The 17,369-nt window shown below is 43.4% G+C and overlaps 1 protein-coding gene across 1 annotated transcript in view; it reads left to right on the top strand.

Annotated features, from left to right (window-relative positions):
• Positions 1–4,516: 4,516 nt before the first annotated feature.
• The window catches only part of LOC306937073 (shisa family member 6), a gene marked incomplete at both ends in the record, with an annotated part of 106,777 nt that continues 93,924 nt past the window's right edge, over positions 4,517–17,369 (top strand). Inside the window, one exon of the mRNA XM_079520745.1 lies at positions 4,517–5,100. Coding sequence (XP_079376871.1) covers positions 4,517–5,100 — 584 coding nt within the window. The remainder of the gene's footprint in view (positions 5,101–17,369) is intronic.

Consider the following 17,369-nt stretch of genomic DNA (forward strand, 5'->3'; position numbering starts at 1 on the left):
TTTTGCAGAATTTATTTTCTCTCTATTTTTGCAGAACAGAACAATTTCCCTCAGCATGAGAAGTGGGCCATGCGTTTTAGTTGAATGGTGCTCTGAGCTATCAGCTCATGAAATCCCTGATTGAAAGAGAAAATATAGACCAAGTGCATGAGAGAGAGAGAGAGAGAGAGAGAGAGAGAGAGAGAGAGAGAGAGAGAGAGAGAGAGAGAGAGAGAGAGAGAGAGAGAATATGGGGCATATTCACCACACTTATATCAACGTGACAATTACAAGAGCAGTAGTGTCTGACAGTCTCTGAACATACATGAACTGAACACTCCCAGCGCGTTGCAGGGCTTGTAGATTGTCTATTTTCGGTCTGTGTCGTATAGTATAGTATTATCGTCGCTGTCGGGCAGAAACCTTTATCTTCATGTTTTCACTTTTTGTCCCTGAAAGCTAGATTTGGATATGATGAGGTTTCCACCCGACAGAGTCAATATCGGCCTTAAAGCCTGATATTGTTGTAAGTGATGTGCTGTACAGTAAGTGTGTTGTAAGTGATGTATTTTGGGGAAGTAATTATAAGACATTATATTTGTTAAGTGCTTCTTAGCCTATATCAGATGTCACTGCACGTAATCCATGCACGGGCTGGGGGGGCGGCACCTGTCAGCAGGGAGTGTTGGGCGGGAGGAGTAGGATGAAGGCTCAACAGTAGGCTACATCCTCCCGGTGGGGGTTCCTCACTGGGCAGGTGAGAAAATAAGTCGTAAGACTTTCTTGTGTCTATATGTAACGCCCAGGATTTGAACTTGGGTCTCCCGCGTGAAAGTGCAATATCTTAACCACTAGACCAAAGGGATCTCCCCTATGGACCAGGGGAGATATTAGACTTTTGAGGCCATCAGGCAGAGGCTCAGAGCCACTCTGCTACATATATATCCTTGACACTCCTAGATGAACATGATCTTGTTTTTTCTTGCATGACGTCTCAAATGAGACGTGACAATACACACACGCACACGCGCACACGCACACGCACACGCACACGCACACGCGCACACACACACACACACACACACACACACACACACACACACACACACACACACACACACACACACACACACACACACGTGTGCATGGGGAGGAATTAATTAGCGACTAAATTGGGGAGAAAATTGGGTAAAAAATATATTTTCTGTTTCTATGGTGGATAGACGAGAAGGCCTCTGTTATTGAACAAACACTCAATGAAAACACTCGGCCCAATGTGGAGCTCAGTCATTTCCTGCATGAGGCCAGCGCTGTGCACTCTCTAAACACTGGTGGAAAGTCATTAAGTAGGCTAATTTTACTTAACCACGCAGAAAATAGCAGATCGACAAGCTCACAACACAGCGTAATTGTCAATTGGCTATTTTCAGTGAAAGCTTTCCGCTCCACAATAACAGAAAACAGAAAATTCACTGGTCAACCATATAGGGTTTATGTGGTTAAGTCGTATACTTATATCTGAGCTAGTGGTATCTTTCTTATATGATGGACTGGATATTGGGCTATGGTACCCATGCTTATATAGGCTTGTTTATGTGGTGTCTTCCTATAGGCTAACTGTGGCCAAACCATTGTGTACCATGTCTGTGCCATGTAATGACTGAGGAGCTATTCTGTTGTGCAGACTTTATTTTAAACTTTACATATACCCTGAAGAAGGCCATAAAAGCAAAAAAGAAAGTGTTGTTTTTTGTTCAAAGATGAACCAGCCTAGCTGTGCCTTGTTGTTTTTTGAGCGGTGCTAACTGCTCCGTGTGGCTTTAGTGTGTTTGTGTGTCTATGCTCTTCCCCTGTGATGTCATGTGGGTCAATATACATCATCATGATAAAAGGCACCGCTCAATTCACACAAGTGTGATTTATTCTCAACTGAACATTTCTGAGGTAGGCCTACTTATACTGTAAGTATTGTATAGAGGACTTTTACTTGTAAAACAGAGTATTTCTACGCTGTGGTATTGCGACTTTTACTTAAAAGCAAAAGTACGTCTTGTTGTGCCAGTGCCACTGATGTGGAGCCAGCGGTTCTACCTGTCAGTGCATTGTGCTGAGACTAGCGTTGTGCGCTCTCAGCGCTGTTAAACGCTAATGGACAATCCCTCTTCCCCATCCCGCTCAACACGCCACCTGACGTGCATGCCGTTCTGACTGACAGAGTGACGGGGGGCTCATTTTCAAAGCTCTTTCGTCCGGAGCACCCCGGGCATGCACGGTCGGGATGCATTCGTCAAAACAGCCCATCATCATCATCATCATCATCATCATCATCATTGGGGCCCTCTTCTTGTCTGCTTGATGTGCAACGCAGGCACACACGTGTGAGGACAAGTGAGGTGGGAGCACCAAATCTTTGTGCGATAGGAACTTTTTTTTTTTTTTTTTTTTCAGTAAAGGTATATTCAGTGATTTGACTTAATCTAAATATCACTTATTTTTTCTTTTTTTCTGGATAATCCTCCCTACTATAGAGTGTGCTGACCATATAAGGAGTTCCTCCCTGTCCCCAGTGAGCCCCTGTGGTCAAAAAACCCTAGTTTCAGTTTTGGTGGGTGGCAAAGCCTTCATCCAATCAGGATGCCTCCAATCATGATCGAGTGGGGGCGGGCCTTGGTGCACATGCTGTTGGCCTGTTGCACTTCCCCCCACTGTAGAGCGTGCATGTGCACATTTTGTTACCGGGGCGGACTGGGTGGTTTTCCAAATCACTCAAATCACTGAATGCTCTTGAACCACTTGGTCCATGACTATACCCTTCAGAGTTAAATTCCCTTGCATGATCTGCTGCTTCAAGCAAATGGAAAACTATGATTTGGCTGATTGGAATTCTATTGTAGCCTACAAGTACAACAACCCACATTATGAAACCGCCTGCGCAATGGATGAGACTTTCCAGAGGTGCATTCACTAGTCTGTATAGGCAACTAAGGCAAGTACTTTTACAGTAAAAGTTTTACTGCACTTGAGTATTTCCACCTTTACAGGGTCGTGCACTCTCGGAGTTAAATTAACCCCGAATTTACGGTATGTACTCATGTTCTGTCCCTCTCCCACAGCCAGCAGCCATTTGTTTGCACACGCACGCAAACAAACACCGCGACAGGCGATATGACTGCATGGTGACTGACTTTAGTCACACTCACATTAACAGTCTTTGTATTGAGTTGTGCTTAAATTGTACTGTAATTCTGCAAACTGTTGTGTTGTGCAGTGTGTGTGTGTGTGTGTGTGTGTGTGTGTGTGTGTGTGTGTGTGTGTGTGTGTGTGTGTGTGTGTGCGTGCGTGCGAGAGAGAGAGAGAGAGAGAGAGAGAGAGGGAGAGGGAGAGGGAGGGAGAGAGAGAGAGAGAGAGAGAGAGAGAGGGAGAGGGAGAGGGAGAGGGAGAGAGAGAGAGAGAGAGAGAGAGAGAGAGAGGGAGAGGGAGAGGGAGAGAGAGAGAGAGAGAGTTTTGCCTCCTCGTGTCTTTCTAAGGTTCTTGGATTCAGGCGGCCACTCGCAGGACACCGCTGCATGTCCGTCTGTTGTTATAGGCTATACCAGCCTATACTCGACGCTTTTCATGTATCTTAAACTGTAACAAAGTTTAGGATCAAACCCCCACTCATGTGTATTGGGAACAACAAAGACGGAACATTTGCTGTGAGGTAAGGGAACAATGATGATGATTTCATGTTTTTATTTCTAGATTGCTCTCGTGTGTAGCCTTTACAACGAGATGTTCTCTTACAGAATAACGAGCTACAAAAGTCGTTATAATAGGCATATAGCTAAGCTAGCCTATAATAATAATAATTAAATCAAAGAAGAAGATTTCACAATGTCTCATTTCTGTTGGCAAAAGTGCTGCGGAGCTGTCCAGGCTAGGGTGCTGAAACTGCACATATCGGAGTTCGGACGACCATTAATTTATAAATGCTGAGCGTCAATTTAACTCTGATATTGTGGCGGTCCATTTGGTCACTTTTGCACACCATAGGCTGTCAGAGTTACAAAGGCATGCATAAACTATATCACTTAGTTAGGAACTCGCTGTTTCATATATCTGGCTGTCTGTCTTTGTTCATAGGACAAAATCTGAGTTTTGCCTCAGTCCGCGGTGAAGACAGAACTCTTGGATCAGCTCTTTGAGGGTCGAACCCTCCACCCCCTCTCTCCACCACCCTCCTCCACACCCCACACCACCGGATGACCGAAGAAACTCCACTTTGGCCGCGCCACGCGCTAAGTGCCGCTCCTCCGACTGACTCACTGCGGGTTGATTCTTTCTCAGCGCACAGACCGGAGCATGACACCGCTGACCATCACCTGTGGTGGGAGCATCTGGAATGAAGAACTCCCGCGAAGAACCGTTGAGAAAATCGGCAACTAATAAAGGCTCCGCTCGGTGAGAGAAGTTGGGGTGGAAACGGCCAAAAATAAAGAGAGAGAGAGAGAAACAAACCAGAGTGGAGGGAAAAAAGAAAAACACGGACAGAGGAGCGATGGGGATAAAACACCTCCTGCTGCTTTTCATCTACTTAGACCCGCTAAACGTGCTGTGCGCCGCGGCGCAGAACAAGAAGAGCAAACCGCCTCCGAAGCGGAACCAGCGGAACCAGATGAAGGAGGCGATCGGCAACAGCAGCACCGCGGTGCCCGGAGCCCCCGGCGGCGGCGGCGGTGGTCGGGGCATCACCACCCAGCTGCAGGCGCCCCCGGCCGGCGTCCAGCACGACACGTGCCTCGGCTACTACGACGTGAGCGGCGCGTTTGACAAGGAGTTCTCGTGCAACAACACGGACCACCGCTACTGCTGCGGCAGCTGCATGCTGCGCTTCTGCTGCGCGGACAAGAGCAAGCGCGTGGAGCAGAAGACGTGCACCAACTACAACACGCCCGACTGGATCAAGACGCAGCCGCCGTCCCCGGCGCCCACGGGGGACACGTACGACCCGGCGCTGGACCAGACCAACACCACGGTGTACATCACCTGCGGCGTCATAGCGCTCGTCATCGTCATCGGGATCACGGCGAAAATCGCCTACGATAAAGCCACCAAGCCACCGCAGGAGATGAACGTCCATAGGTGAGTCACCGCTCACCGGTCCTGTTTTAGGCTATTACTAAAACTACAGTACTACTACTACTACTACTACTACTACTACTACTAGCCTACTGCATGCTGCTAAATGGTGCGTTCAATTATAAATCTGAGAATGAGTGTGTGCAAGTGTAAACCAAGTGGACCATAAAGATCCATAATGGATCATCCATTTACATTGAGTGTGTGCAAAGTGAGTGCACTTTGGTTAAACTGAGTGTGTGCAAAGTGTAACCAAATGGATCCATAAGGGTCCACTTGGTTACATTTGCACACTCAGTTACATGACTGAATACATCGACTAATATTAATGTGTCGACTAATTGATTAGATGATTCAACTTGGTATTGGCAGTCTTGACTTGGTATTGAAGGCCTACACTGAGTGTGCATGTGCAAATGTAACCAAATGGACCCGTATGGGTCCATTGGTTACATTTTCACACACTGAGTTGAGTGAGTTCAGACTGCAGTTACAGTATGGTGAGGCTGTCCTTGACCTGAAGACGTCCTTCGTCGACTAATTATGTCGACTGATAATTGATTGGATTATTTAACTTGGTATTGGGTTTGCTACATACAGTCATGCAGAGAGAGAAGCCTTTTCAAATCGGTGTGTTAGAAATGAACAGTATATAATGTTGATTTCAACTTATAGGACTACTGTCTGGCAGAATGAGCAGATACTGTATCGGCTATGGTGGAGAAAAGTAAAATGAAAAATATGTGCATATGTGCGTGTGTGTGTGTGTGTGTGTGTGTGTGTGTGTGTGTGTGTGTGTGTGTGTGTGTGCGTGCGTGCGAGTGTGTGTGTGTGTGTGTGTGTGTGTGTGTGTGTGTGTGTGTGTGTGTGTGTGTGTGTGTGTGTGTGTGTGTGTGTGTGTGTGTGTGTGTGTGTGTGTGTGTGTGTGTGTGTGTGTGTGTGTGTGTGTGTGTGTGTGTGCGTGCGTGCGTGCGTGCGTGCGTGCGTGCGTGCGTGCGTGCGTGCGTGCGTGCGTGCGTGCGTGCGTGCGTGCGTGCGTGCGTGCGTGCGTGCGTGCGTGCGTGCGTGCGAGCGAGCGTGCGTGCGTGCGTGCGTGCGTGCGTGCGTGCGTGCGTGCGTGCGTGTGCGTGTGCGTGTGTGCGTGTGCGTGTGCGTGTGAGTGTTAAAGCACGGTATTCTGATAGTAATCATAAAGTGTTTGTTCAGCGACAGCTCTTTAATACAGAAAATACATTTTCAGGTATGTGACAACATTTCAGCCAATCAGGAGAGAGTATAGGCCTATTTACCAGCTTCTCATTTTATATTTCCAGATAGATCAAAATGTATCTGTCCATTTATTTGTGTCATCAATTCTGATTTCACTTGTTTAATCCCATATTCTGACTATACGTCTGACTTCTCAATCCCAAATTGCATCAAATTGGTATCCTGACCTGAGCATGCATTTTCTGTTACCTTTGCCCAACTATACCAATTTGACTAAAAGCACTAATAATTGATTCATTGACTAGAGCTGCTTTGTAACAGGGGACATTTCCAAAGCTGCTTTGGTATGTTTAAACAACCATGTAATTTACTGTGTGTGTTGTCTCCGGTGGTGACTATTGCATCATCTGCTTAATGCTTTGGCGTGAAATGTGATTAAGCATGCTGTAGTTTGTCGACACACTGCAGGGGCCTGTGCTAGTAGGAAAAGGGCGGTTTGATCTTGATTCAAACTCTCTAAGCACTACTTCAAACAGTTAAGTTAAAATCACTGATTCGTGTGGACTGTGAGAACATTAAATGTGCCTTTGCCCTCCCTAAAATAAGGTTGGCTGCACTTGCCTTTATTAGCAACTATACTGCCTTTATAGAGTACAGTGTACCAGCACTCAATCTGTACACCTACAACAACCCCCCCCCCCCCACACACACACACACACACACACACACAAAATCACACCTGTGTGAAGTGAGGGGCGCTAATATATTAAAGTCTAACTCATGTTGATTAGGTGATGTAATGGTGATGTAAAACAAACGGTGCCAACACAAACATTAAAGGCCATTAACAGTAAAGAGACAATATGACATAATGAGTTACAAAATTACGTAAGTTTTCCCTCCATGGGGACCCCGGACCCCACTTAGAGAAACACTGCTCTAGACAGTATAGTAGAATCTATGAAGGATTTATACACAGTGGCGTTGGGGGTGGGGCTCATGCACCAGAGATGCTTTCATTTTGCAGCAACTGCCTGAAACATTTTCAATTTGTTTTTTTGTTTATTTTTTTGTCAAAGGAACTTGTATACTTGATAGCCCGAAGCATTCTCCAGTCATGTTGATTCTGGCCTTGGAAGCGGTGTTCTAATTGGTCTCTGTAGATTTTACACTAGCTGCGGCTCCATTCTATTTTTTATTACTCAAGAGCAAGTGGACTGCACCGCAAAATCCTCAGTGTTAATTCAAACATTGTGTTACTCCAAGAGTGTACATTTTGGTTGCATTTGTACACTCTTGGAGTTGAAAATGCTTTACTCTTGTTGTTATGGTACATAGGGTACATTGTATGTACCTTGTATCTTGTAAAGAACATGTGTCCATGTTCTATCGATGTCAACTGCATGGCGTACATATGGCTGACGCATGTGGATGATGCTAGGACCAATCCGCTTTGCCAGTCGTGTCAAAGATGTGTGTCCTGACAAATTGTGAAACGAGGGCATCCAGACACGCACAATCCTGAGCGACAGTTTAACTGTTGAGAGTGTAAAAAAAAATAGACCCGAAAGTTACACTGTCAATTTGTCACTCAGGATTTGCCTTCTTCAAGGCTGCGTATCAAATCCTGCAGCATTTCTCACACGTCTTCTTGAACTAAATTAAACACAAAGTTCCTCATCTGAACTGAGCTTATGAAGTTTGAGTGATGCAAGAGGGGTGGGGTGGTGGAATGAAAGTATATGCTTTTTAATTTGGTGTGGTAGTAGTTTAATTGGGTCTAAAGTTCTACCAGAACCACCACCAGCCTCGGCAGATGGCTTTAGAGGCAGCTAAAAACACACTTCTATATGGCCTTTCTTTTTAACTGATATCTTTTTAACTGATTTTACGCTTCTTAATTTCACTGTTTTAATTTCACTCTTGACTAGACTTTAACATATTGCTTTGTTTGACCTGTGTTTTTTAAATTCAATATAAAGCACTTTAAACTACATTCATGTCTGAAATTTACAAACAGGCACATTTTTCCTTTTTGTCTCAATATTCCAGAATACCTTACGGTTCCCCAATTAATTTTCCTCAATGGCCATATTTTGACTAGGGTACCAGGCTGGGGCCGAGTCCGCAACGTGTGAAAAATTGGGGGTTTTATATATATATATATATATATATATATATATACTAGTCCTTACCCGTTCTGAATATATGAACAGAAAATGATGTTGGCCAGATGGGGCAGTAGAGAGTACTCGCTTTGCAGGGCGCAAATGGCCCACGGGCCGCCTATTGGGGAACCCTGGAACATTGTTCTGTGAGAAAGGGGTCCCCGGACCCCACTTTGAGAAACACTGGCTCACAGGCCAGCCCCCTCTGGTATGAAAACCTAAATCTGTCCAATGACATCAGAGCAGAAGACAGATGCTTTTCCAGTGAAGAACAATTACTTACAGACCGACTGAATATTTTACTCAAAGGTCAATCGACCGGTTTATAGATCGGCGTTGTGAGAAAGCACCAGAAAGGCCTTAGTGTGCACAACAAATGTTTTCCTGATGAAAAGCATAAATAAGATCATGCCAATACACAGTGGTGGACAGTAACAAAGTACATTTACTTGAGTACGGCATATATTCTTTAGTTTTTTACTATGGCCCCTTTTCCACTGGTTGGGAACCGGTTCAGTTCTTTTTGGTTCTTAGTCCATGAGCCAGAGTGCCAAAATTGGAAGGTTGATTATGACTTGAGTGTGCAAAACCATATACCTATATTAAATTGTTTATAGGGTCAATATAAGTAAATGATAACCCTTCCACAGGAGCAGCATTTTCATATTTTATTACACATTTTGTAATGTTCACCTATACAGCAGGCCTATACACTGTATGTAATGTAATTAATAGTTACTTATCACCATGAAACGTCTGCAGTTGATAACTTACACGAAGACAATGATTTATTGTATTACACATTTTCTCAAATTGTACATTTAAATATGCAAATTAGGCATTATATAGGAAAATATGCAAGAAATTGAAAATATGAAAAAGCTATACTGTGGGTCTGAAAAGTGTCCTTGAGTGTTCCAAATGACCATGTATGGGTCAGTAACTCTGAGAGAGTACAAATTTAACCAAATGGACCTGTGTGACTTATGGGGTTCCACGTTTGAGAACCACTGTACACTAAATAGAACAGATAGTATCATCGGTGAAGGAAGTAGGGAAGGGGCCCGGAAGTGGAAACCCCATGCGGGTCCCCACGTGATTTTGTGGGGGGGTACCCAGATGACAGGGAAGTGATCTAAGACTTCAACAAACTATAAAAACTTGTCAAACATTGGCCAAATTGTCAAATAATATAAGAAAGAGGCAAACATGTGAAAAGCAACCTTGTAGATCTGCTATTTTCACAACATTTATTGTATCTGTGGAACTAAGTCAAACGAAATTGAAAGTAATAACGAAAAAAACAGTTTTGAACATACAAGGTTTCCACCCGACAGCAATGAAAACGTCTCTTGCCAAAGCCAGCTGACGTCTATTCCAGGAGAAATCATTATGACAGAACTACCGCCGAATGATCGTCGGAAAAAAAAGAAGGGAAAAACAAGGCTATTGAGCATGCCTTCTCATTTATTCGTCCTTGCTCCTCCGGCGCTCTCCCCTCCCTCTCTCTCCACACATCCCACACCAGTGTGTATAATATAAAAGTAGCGGCATTAAGCAGCTCCACTTGAAAAGCGTGCGCCCCGTGGCTGGGGATATGGAGAGCGTTAAGAGGAGATAAAACTCTGGCGTCTACGACGCGCTTATAGACTCACCACAGCCATGGAGAAACCTGCAGCGTCACAAGCTTTAATATGAGATCTCGGTCTGTCGTTTAAAATAAGAACCGTATAGAGTTTCCTGAGTGTCCTGGATTAGCCTCGCAGTGGTGGAAAAAGTACTCAACCCCCAGTACTTGAGTCAAAGTATATAGTATATTGTTAGCCTCGTAGCATAATTGCCTACAAAAGTCATATCTTTTAAGGTTTTCAGAAAAGAAGAAAAGAAAAAATCACTTATCTGCCTTAAGCCCAAACCACACCAAATGGTTGTGTTGGGACAAAACGTTTTTTAAGGTATAGACCACACCAATGCAACTCATTGCAACTCAATGAGGTTTACCTTAAAACAGTTTTGTCCCAACCCAACCCTTTGGTGTGGTTTGGGCTTAAGTCATCTAATTCACTTAATCATGAGGATTGTTTTGCCTAAGGTGACCTTCACACCAGAAAGCTTTACTGCGATTAAAACGAATCCTGCTGCACATTGTCGGAAAGTGTGCTTCGTTTGGCAGGTGTGAAGCATCATTTGAATCCTAATGCGCATCAAAGAACCGCATTCTACTCCGACCAAAAACGGGGGTTTTGCCTCGCTTCCAATCGCATTTGATTACGATTCGGTGCAGGTGGGAATGCAATCCACAGCAAATAAAGGAAATGAAGCAAACAATGTGGTGGGTGAGGAGCTAAACACAGTTGGAGACGGAGGAGGCATATTTTACGCAGCGCAAAGATGTCCCGTTACCGTGGATAGACGTGGTCGAATGAGGAGACCGAAGCCCTGGTCGAAATGAGGACTAGTACATTAACCAATTGCTTAAGGAAACACATAAAAACACTGCAGTGTATATAGCCTACAGAATATTCTGCCTGTATGTCTGTCTGTGCGTGCCGTTGCCGTACACATGGAGTGCTGTCACTGTGTGGGGAGTAGCCCTGTCTGTCTGTGCTCAGTGCGCTGAGCGTGCTCAGTGCCTTTATGCCCAAAGGAACAGTGCGTGCGGACTCCGGAGGGGGAGAGAGAGAGAGAGAGAAAGAGTGAGAGAGAGAGATACAGTCCCCGGCGGCACGACGCATGCACGTTATGAGTATCATTTTAATACCATAGATTTCACTGTGTAGGCTATAGTTTATGAATTGAACACATTGATAAGGTCCCTGCTGCGTTTTCAATTGCTGCGGTTATACAGCACAGTGTGAAGGCAAACCGCAGCAAATTAAATATGCAAGAATCGATGTACTTAGGCAATTATGCTATGAGGCGAATTCTGGTCAAATATTGACTCAACTACAAGTGAAAGTTGCTCAGTCAGATTTGTTCTGAATTGGTCCTCACTAATGCTCATTATCTTATGGGACTATTGTACTCGGTCTGTGTCTCATAGGAGGGCTGTGGACACTTCAGAAACCCACACCAGTACAAACTGTGTATTAATATCAATATCAATATCAATATCCAGGGGACCCCCGCAAACATTTACTGCCAGCTGTGTTTCTCGCTGCGTTTAGCCCTTGTCACGTCTTTTCAGAGCAAGCTCTTATTCTGAAGACCAAAAACTTGATCCGTGAACCGGAAGTAAAACCCGGCTGTGCAACGTGTCGCGCGATCTTAGTTTAATCCACCCGGAACATAAATGTTGTAACCGCGGCCAGCAACATTTTGGTTATGAGCTGTGAATAAAGCTTGTAATGATCAAAAACGCAATCTGGGAAAATAATCTGAGATGAATGGATTTTAAAAAATAGGTTAACATTGAGCGGACGGAGGCGGACCTTTTCATTTCCGGTTCATTTCCAATTTATCCAACGCCTAGCAACCGAGAGCTATTCATACGGTGGTGGAGAATGGAGATCTAACAATCTAACTTAATTCAATAAAAACCTAAAACCTCGTCTAACTCGTCCTTGGCAGTCAATGTAGGATCACAAGCATTTTTACCACTTCATCCATTTCTACGTTAGCAATTCAAAAATAGCTACATTCTACAAGCTGCAAGCTTATGCATCTGCTTTTGAATCGCAAATGTTTGGAAACTTTTTAAACGTAACTTTAACTTAAAGGGATACTAGCAAAGTATAGGCTACATATGATTTTGGGGGTCCAATTGGCACGAGAACAGTCTGAGAACCACTGCTCTAAAGTGGTGGTGATGTCCACCTCAGCGGAGAGGGGGGGGGTGGATTGTGAGCAGAATGCCGGAGATGTTGTTGGCAGTGACCTTTGCCGTCTCACCCGTGACCTTTGCCGTCTCACGTGACCTTTGCCGTCTCACGTGACCTTTGCCGTCTCACGTGACCTTCACGGAGGAGGCTGAAGAAGAAATGCTGCTTGAGGTTTCCACCCGGCAGAGACGATATATACACACACACACACACACACACACACACACACACACACACACACACACACACACACACACACACACACACACACACACACACACACACACACACACACACACACACACACACACACACAGAGGTGGAAAGTAACTGAGTTAATTTAATCAAGTATACTGAACTTGAGTAAAAGTTCGAATTTGACTTTACTTGAGTATTTAGATTTGGTTGATACCGTATACTTCTCACTACTGCATCTCAGAGGTACAATGGACATTTTGTCTTAGCTTGCAGATTAGCTTTTTTAATTTGACTACTTTAATTTACTTTTGCCACTAACTCCCAAGTACATTTTGATCCTTTTGCTCAAGTAAAATGTTGAATACAGCAATCCTATTTGCAACATTGTAAAGTTGGTATTTCTACATTAATGTATACTGTTGCTTAACCACATACCCCAGCATCAGTATTGTGGGGAAAGCTTTTGCCATAGTCTACAATAATCTGCAAGCTTGTCGATGGGCAACTTTCTCAGCCAAAAGCTTCCGCCACAATAACAGAAAACAATTGGGGGCCGGGATAAAAGGAAATCAGAGCACTCTCCTTCAGCACTGTGCAAATGTGACAAAAGGCTCGAATTGGTTGATTTGTATGCAGGGCCCGCCTTAGCCTTTCACGTTTAAACACACTTGGCATTTATGAAATGGGGCTGCCATAACAGCTTCCATGGCACGCTCAGACATCCCATTTGGCTGCACTCGGCTTGTACACTGCAGGGCGAGAATATTAAACCATGCGTCTTTTGTGTTTCCGTCGTCCATGAGTAACACTACTGCAATATCATCGCTGTCTAGTGGAAACCTTGTACTGTATCTCGGCGCTAGCCCCTCCAATACATGGCTTTTGAAGATTACGTCATGGCAACGGAAAGTCTATGGGATACTTAATGTTTGTTTAGAGCACTTATGACATAAATGGTAAATGGACGGTGCATTTATATAGCGCCTTTATCCAAGGCGCTTTACATAGATGTGCATTACATTCACACATTCATACACCGATGGCGGAGGAAACCATGCAAGGCACCAACCTGCACATCGGGAGCCATGTCTATGGACTTTAGTACTTGTTTAGGGCAGTACAAACGCCATTTTGTTCCATACAAGAAACAAGACAGGATGGATAAGGGGATAAGAAACAGTACAACTGTAACCAATGTGGAAAAAGCTTCACAAGAAACAGTCAATTGAAAAGAAAGAAAGAAGCCAGCTCCTTGGCTGCCACCTCGTCATGTAGCAGCCAAGTCTATGGATTATTTTGTTGTTAAATGAGGTGTGAATAACTTTACAAACGCCATAGTATGCTGTTGTTACAAATGTGTTGTTTTAAATGGGCAAATACAAAAAATACAAAAATAAATAAATAAATAAAATAAAAATAAAGAAAGAATTAAAAAAAGCGTTAATCTACAAAAAAACATAAAAACTTATCGATTTAGGAGGTTTCTGCCCGACAGCGACAATATGAACATATACAGACTTAACTACCACTCTCTTTGATAGTGACGGCTGCTCAACTTTGGCTGTGTGGAAGTATTATTTCCATAACTCCTGCTGCATAAAGACATCGCCGCCAACTGGGCCAATTTAAAATCAGGTCGCCTCTCTCTGTGAGCAAGCTATGGTTAAAGTGTGCTCCTCCCTGGAAGGGAATGCTATTTATATGCTGTATATCACCCAAAGTCACAGAGTTGGTTGCTTTAGGTTGACATTGACACAGTTAGATTGCCCTTTGGAGTTCCTTCTAGAAAGCAACACAATGGTACTTCATCTTAGCAAAGGACTCCTACTTCATGTCAGTCGTTCTCAGACTTTCTTCGAATCTTACAGATCCACAGTTTGGTGTGCAAAATTAGGCCAGTGGCACTATATGAAATTGCCCAAGAACTCCAATCTGAAAAAGTTTCAAAATTATTTTCCGCAATTTCATTTTTTCTTTCTCTCTCCCCAAATCCCATCATGCCCCTCTCACGGCAAGGAATGGCAGGGCTGCATGGCCATATATGTCGCATAGCCTATAGTAAAGCATCCTGGTCTCGTGACCATGATACTGGCATGATACTGACCATGATATTAACATGAAATGACCATGATACTGATCATGATACTGACATGATACAAGCCATGATACAAACCATGATACTGACCATGATACTGACTGATACGGACATGATATTGACCATGATACTGACATGATACTGACATGGAACTGACCATGATACTGACCATGATACTAACATGATACTGGCATGATACTGACATGATACTGACATGGAACTGACCATGATACTGACCATGATACTAACATGATACTGGCATGATACTGACATGCAGTGCAACTATACACAATTCAGAAACATGCCTCATTTGACTGCAAAGTTAATAAAACAAGTCTAGGATGAAATTAAGAAAATAAAATGCACTTCAATATATTTTATTTACAAACAAAAAAGCTATCGAATCCAGCTTAAAATGGTTTATGTCTTCAAAGTAAAAACGGCCTAAACCCAAAATATATGGAGCAGTTTGTGTATAGTGCAACCAATCCGTACTTTATTAGCGAAATGCATTTCCTTCGTGACAGTGTGTGTAATTAGGATTTCCAGTATGACTTCGTTGCTGATGGGCAGAAACCTCTTATCTCCATACTTTAACTTTGGATGTTTTTTGAGTAAATTAATGCCCTACTTGGTCACACTATACGTGTCACACAAAATTTGAAAAAAACAGACGATCTACGAGATCAAAACACAACATGTCTTGAGCTTGTAGATCGGCTATTTTTTGCTATTCATGATAGTAACAGTTTTTGACATATGGGTTTCCACCCAACAGCAACGTCTTGTTTCAAGGCTGGGTGATTTAAATGGAATCTGTATCTAAATAAATGAGGCTGGCCTTCTGGGGCGGGAAGATGATGGTGAACACGGCACATTATGATGACTGCAAGGCATCAAACTGTCTTGTTTCATCTTTCTAAAACTCCATCGTTTTGGTTGGGTTTATTTTTCCCAGAGCGCTGACAGATATTTTGTAATGTACTTCTTTTTTAATGCAATTTTGTAATTTCAAGGATCCCCCACTGTGATGAGAGTTGTATCTCTTAGCTAGAGATGTAACTGTTTTTTCATTCCCAATAACCATTCCGATACCCATAACTTACATATATGTCGATAATATACCCAGTACCTATACTATACCAGTTTGTAATGTAAAAACATAAAATAAAATTAAGGCTTTTTTTTAAGCTTTGGCAGATATAGGCTTTAAGAAACATATTCAAAGAGCCTATCTCTGATCTGCGGCTACTCAGTCAGGGGTATATTATATAAACTGAATGTTGGATGATTAAAAGTCCTTGAGCTTTATGGGATTACAGTCACATACTGAGGAGGTGTTTGTTCAGCCTCTTCTTGAAGGCATGAACACTACTTGATGTGATGTCTCCAACAACCGCAGGGGGAAGGCTGTTCCATATTGTTATAGCAGAGTGGAAAAAAGCTCCTATCAAGGCATTTGGTGTTTGACTTGGGGGTTTCCAGGGCGTGGCTTGGTAGTACCCTCTGGGTGATTCGACCTGGGGTATCAGCTTGGGGTAGCAGACTAGCAGTGCTTTGAGACACACTGGACAGCTGGGAGTGTGCATCTTGTAAAGAACAGTTAATTGTTGCTGCAACTGTTCAACGACGACTCAGCTTGCTGATAGAATACTGCTGTAGGGCAAGGTCCTCATCCACCCCAATGATTTTAAAGCCTTTTTTTGGATGACGTCTAGCTGCCTAAGAGTGGAGAGGCATTACTCTATAGGAGCTTCGCCAACGGCAGGGAATGTGTTCATCGCATGCTTAATCGCACAGCAATATTTGACTCCTTACCATAGAGTCCTTACCATATAGGCAGTACCACATCAGCACCAGAGTCAGTACCATATGAGTCAGCACCAGAGTCAGCCCCATAGTCTGTATACCATAGAGTCAGAACCAGAGTCAGCACCATAGTCAGTATACATTACCGTATAGTCAGCACTCAGCACCATAGGCAATTTCCGCTACTTAGCAGCCCATAAAATTGCAGCAGGGCTATATGGTAGGAGAAAGCACGCAAACTACCAGTGTTCCATGCATTGACGGGTTGTGACACTGTGTCAAGCATGTTGGCCACGGGAAAAAGACTACGTGGGCTGTATGGGCTCCTGAGTCTTCAGCCCCACATGACATACCACAGAAGGTATTTCACAGCAGTCGTGTCATGTCACCAGTGTGCCCTGGTTGTGTTTCAACATCCACTCTATTACATTTCCATTAATTAAATGGTTCATTTTGCAGATAGGGATTGTTGAAAATGTTAAAAATAGCTCTATTTTCTTGCGATTATCAAATAAGGATGCTTCTGGCAATTCCAAAGTTCAAAAATTGAATTCTGGATCATAAAAAATGACTGATTTGACACCGAGATCACCCATATCAGACAATCATCGGCTGCCATCTTGAATATTCAATGACAATTTTTGCAATTATGCAAAAGACACTTACCAAGTACTATATATGGTAAATTAGTCTGAAATATCATATTATATCCATCATTCATAAGAAAACAGTTGTTTCAAAATGGCTGCCATGGGTGCCATGTTGAAAATCCATATAGCCTTTGGCTATATGTGTACCAAATTTCATGCTTTTATCACAAACTGAACAATTGTTTTGGTTATCTGCTGCACTACTACTTCATCATACATTTTGTCATGAACTGTGTACTTTTATTGTGTAGTTATGTTCCTAGTGTTTCCTGTCGGCTCTATTTGTTGCTACATGTCTTGTCTCATGCACCTACCCTGATTA

Source organism: Electrona antarctica (assembly GCF_951216825.1).
Source record: "Electrona antarctica genome assembly, chromosome: 14".
Lineage (NCBI taxonomy): Eukaryota > Metazoa > Chordata > Actinopteri > Myctophiformes > Myctophidae > Electrona > Electrona antarctica.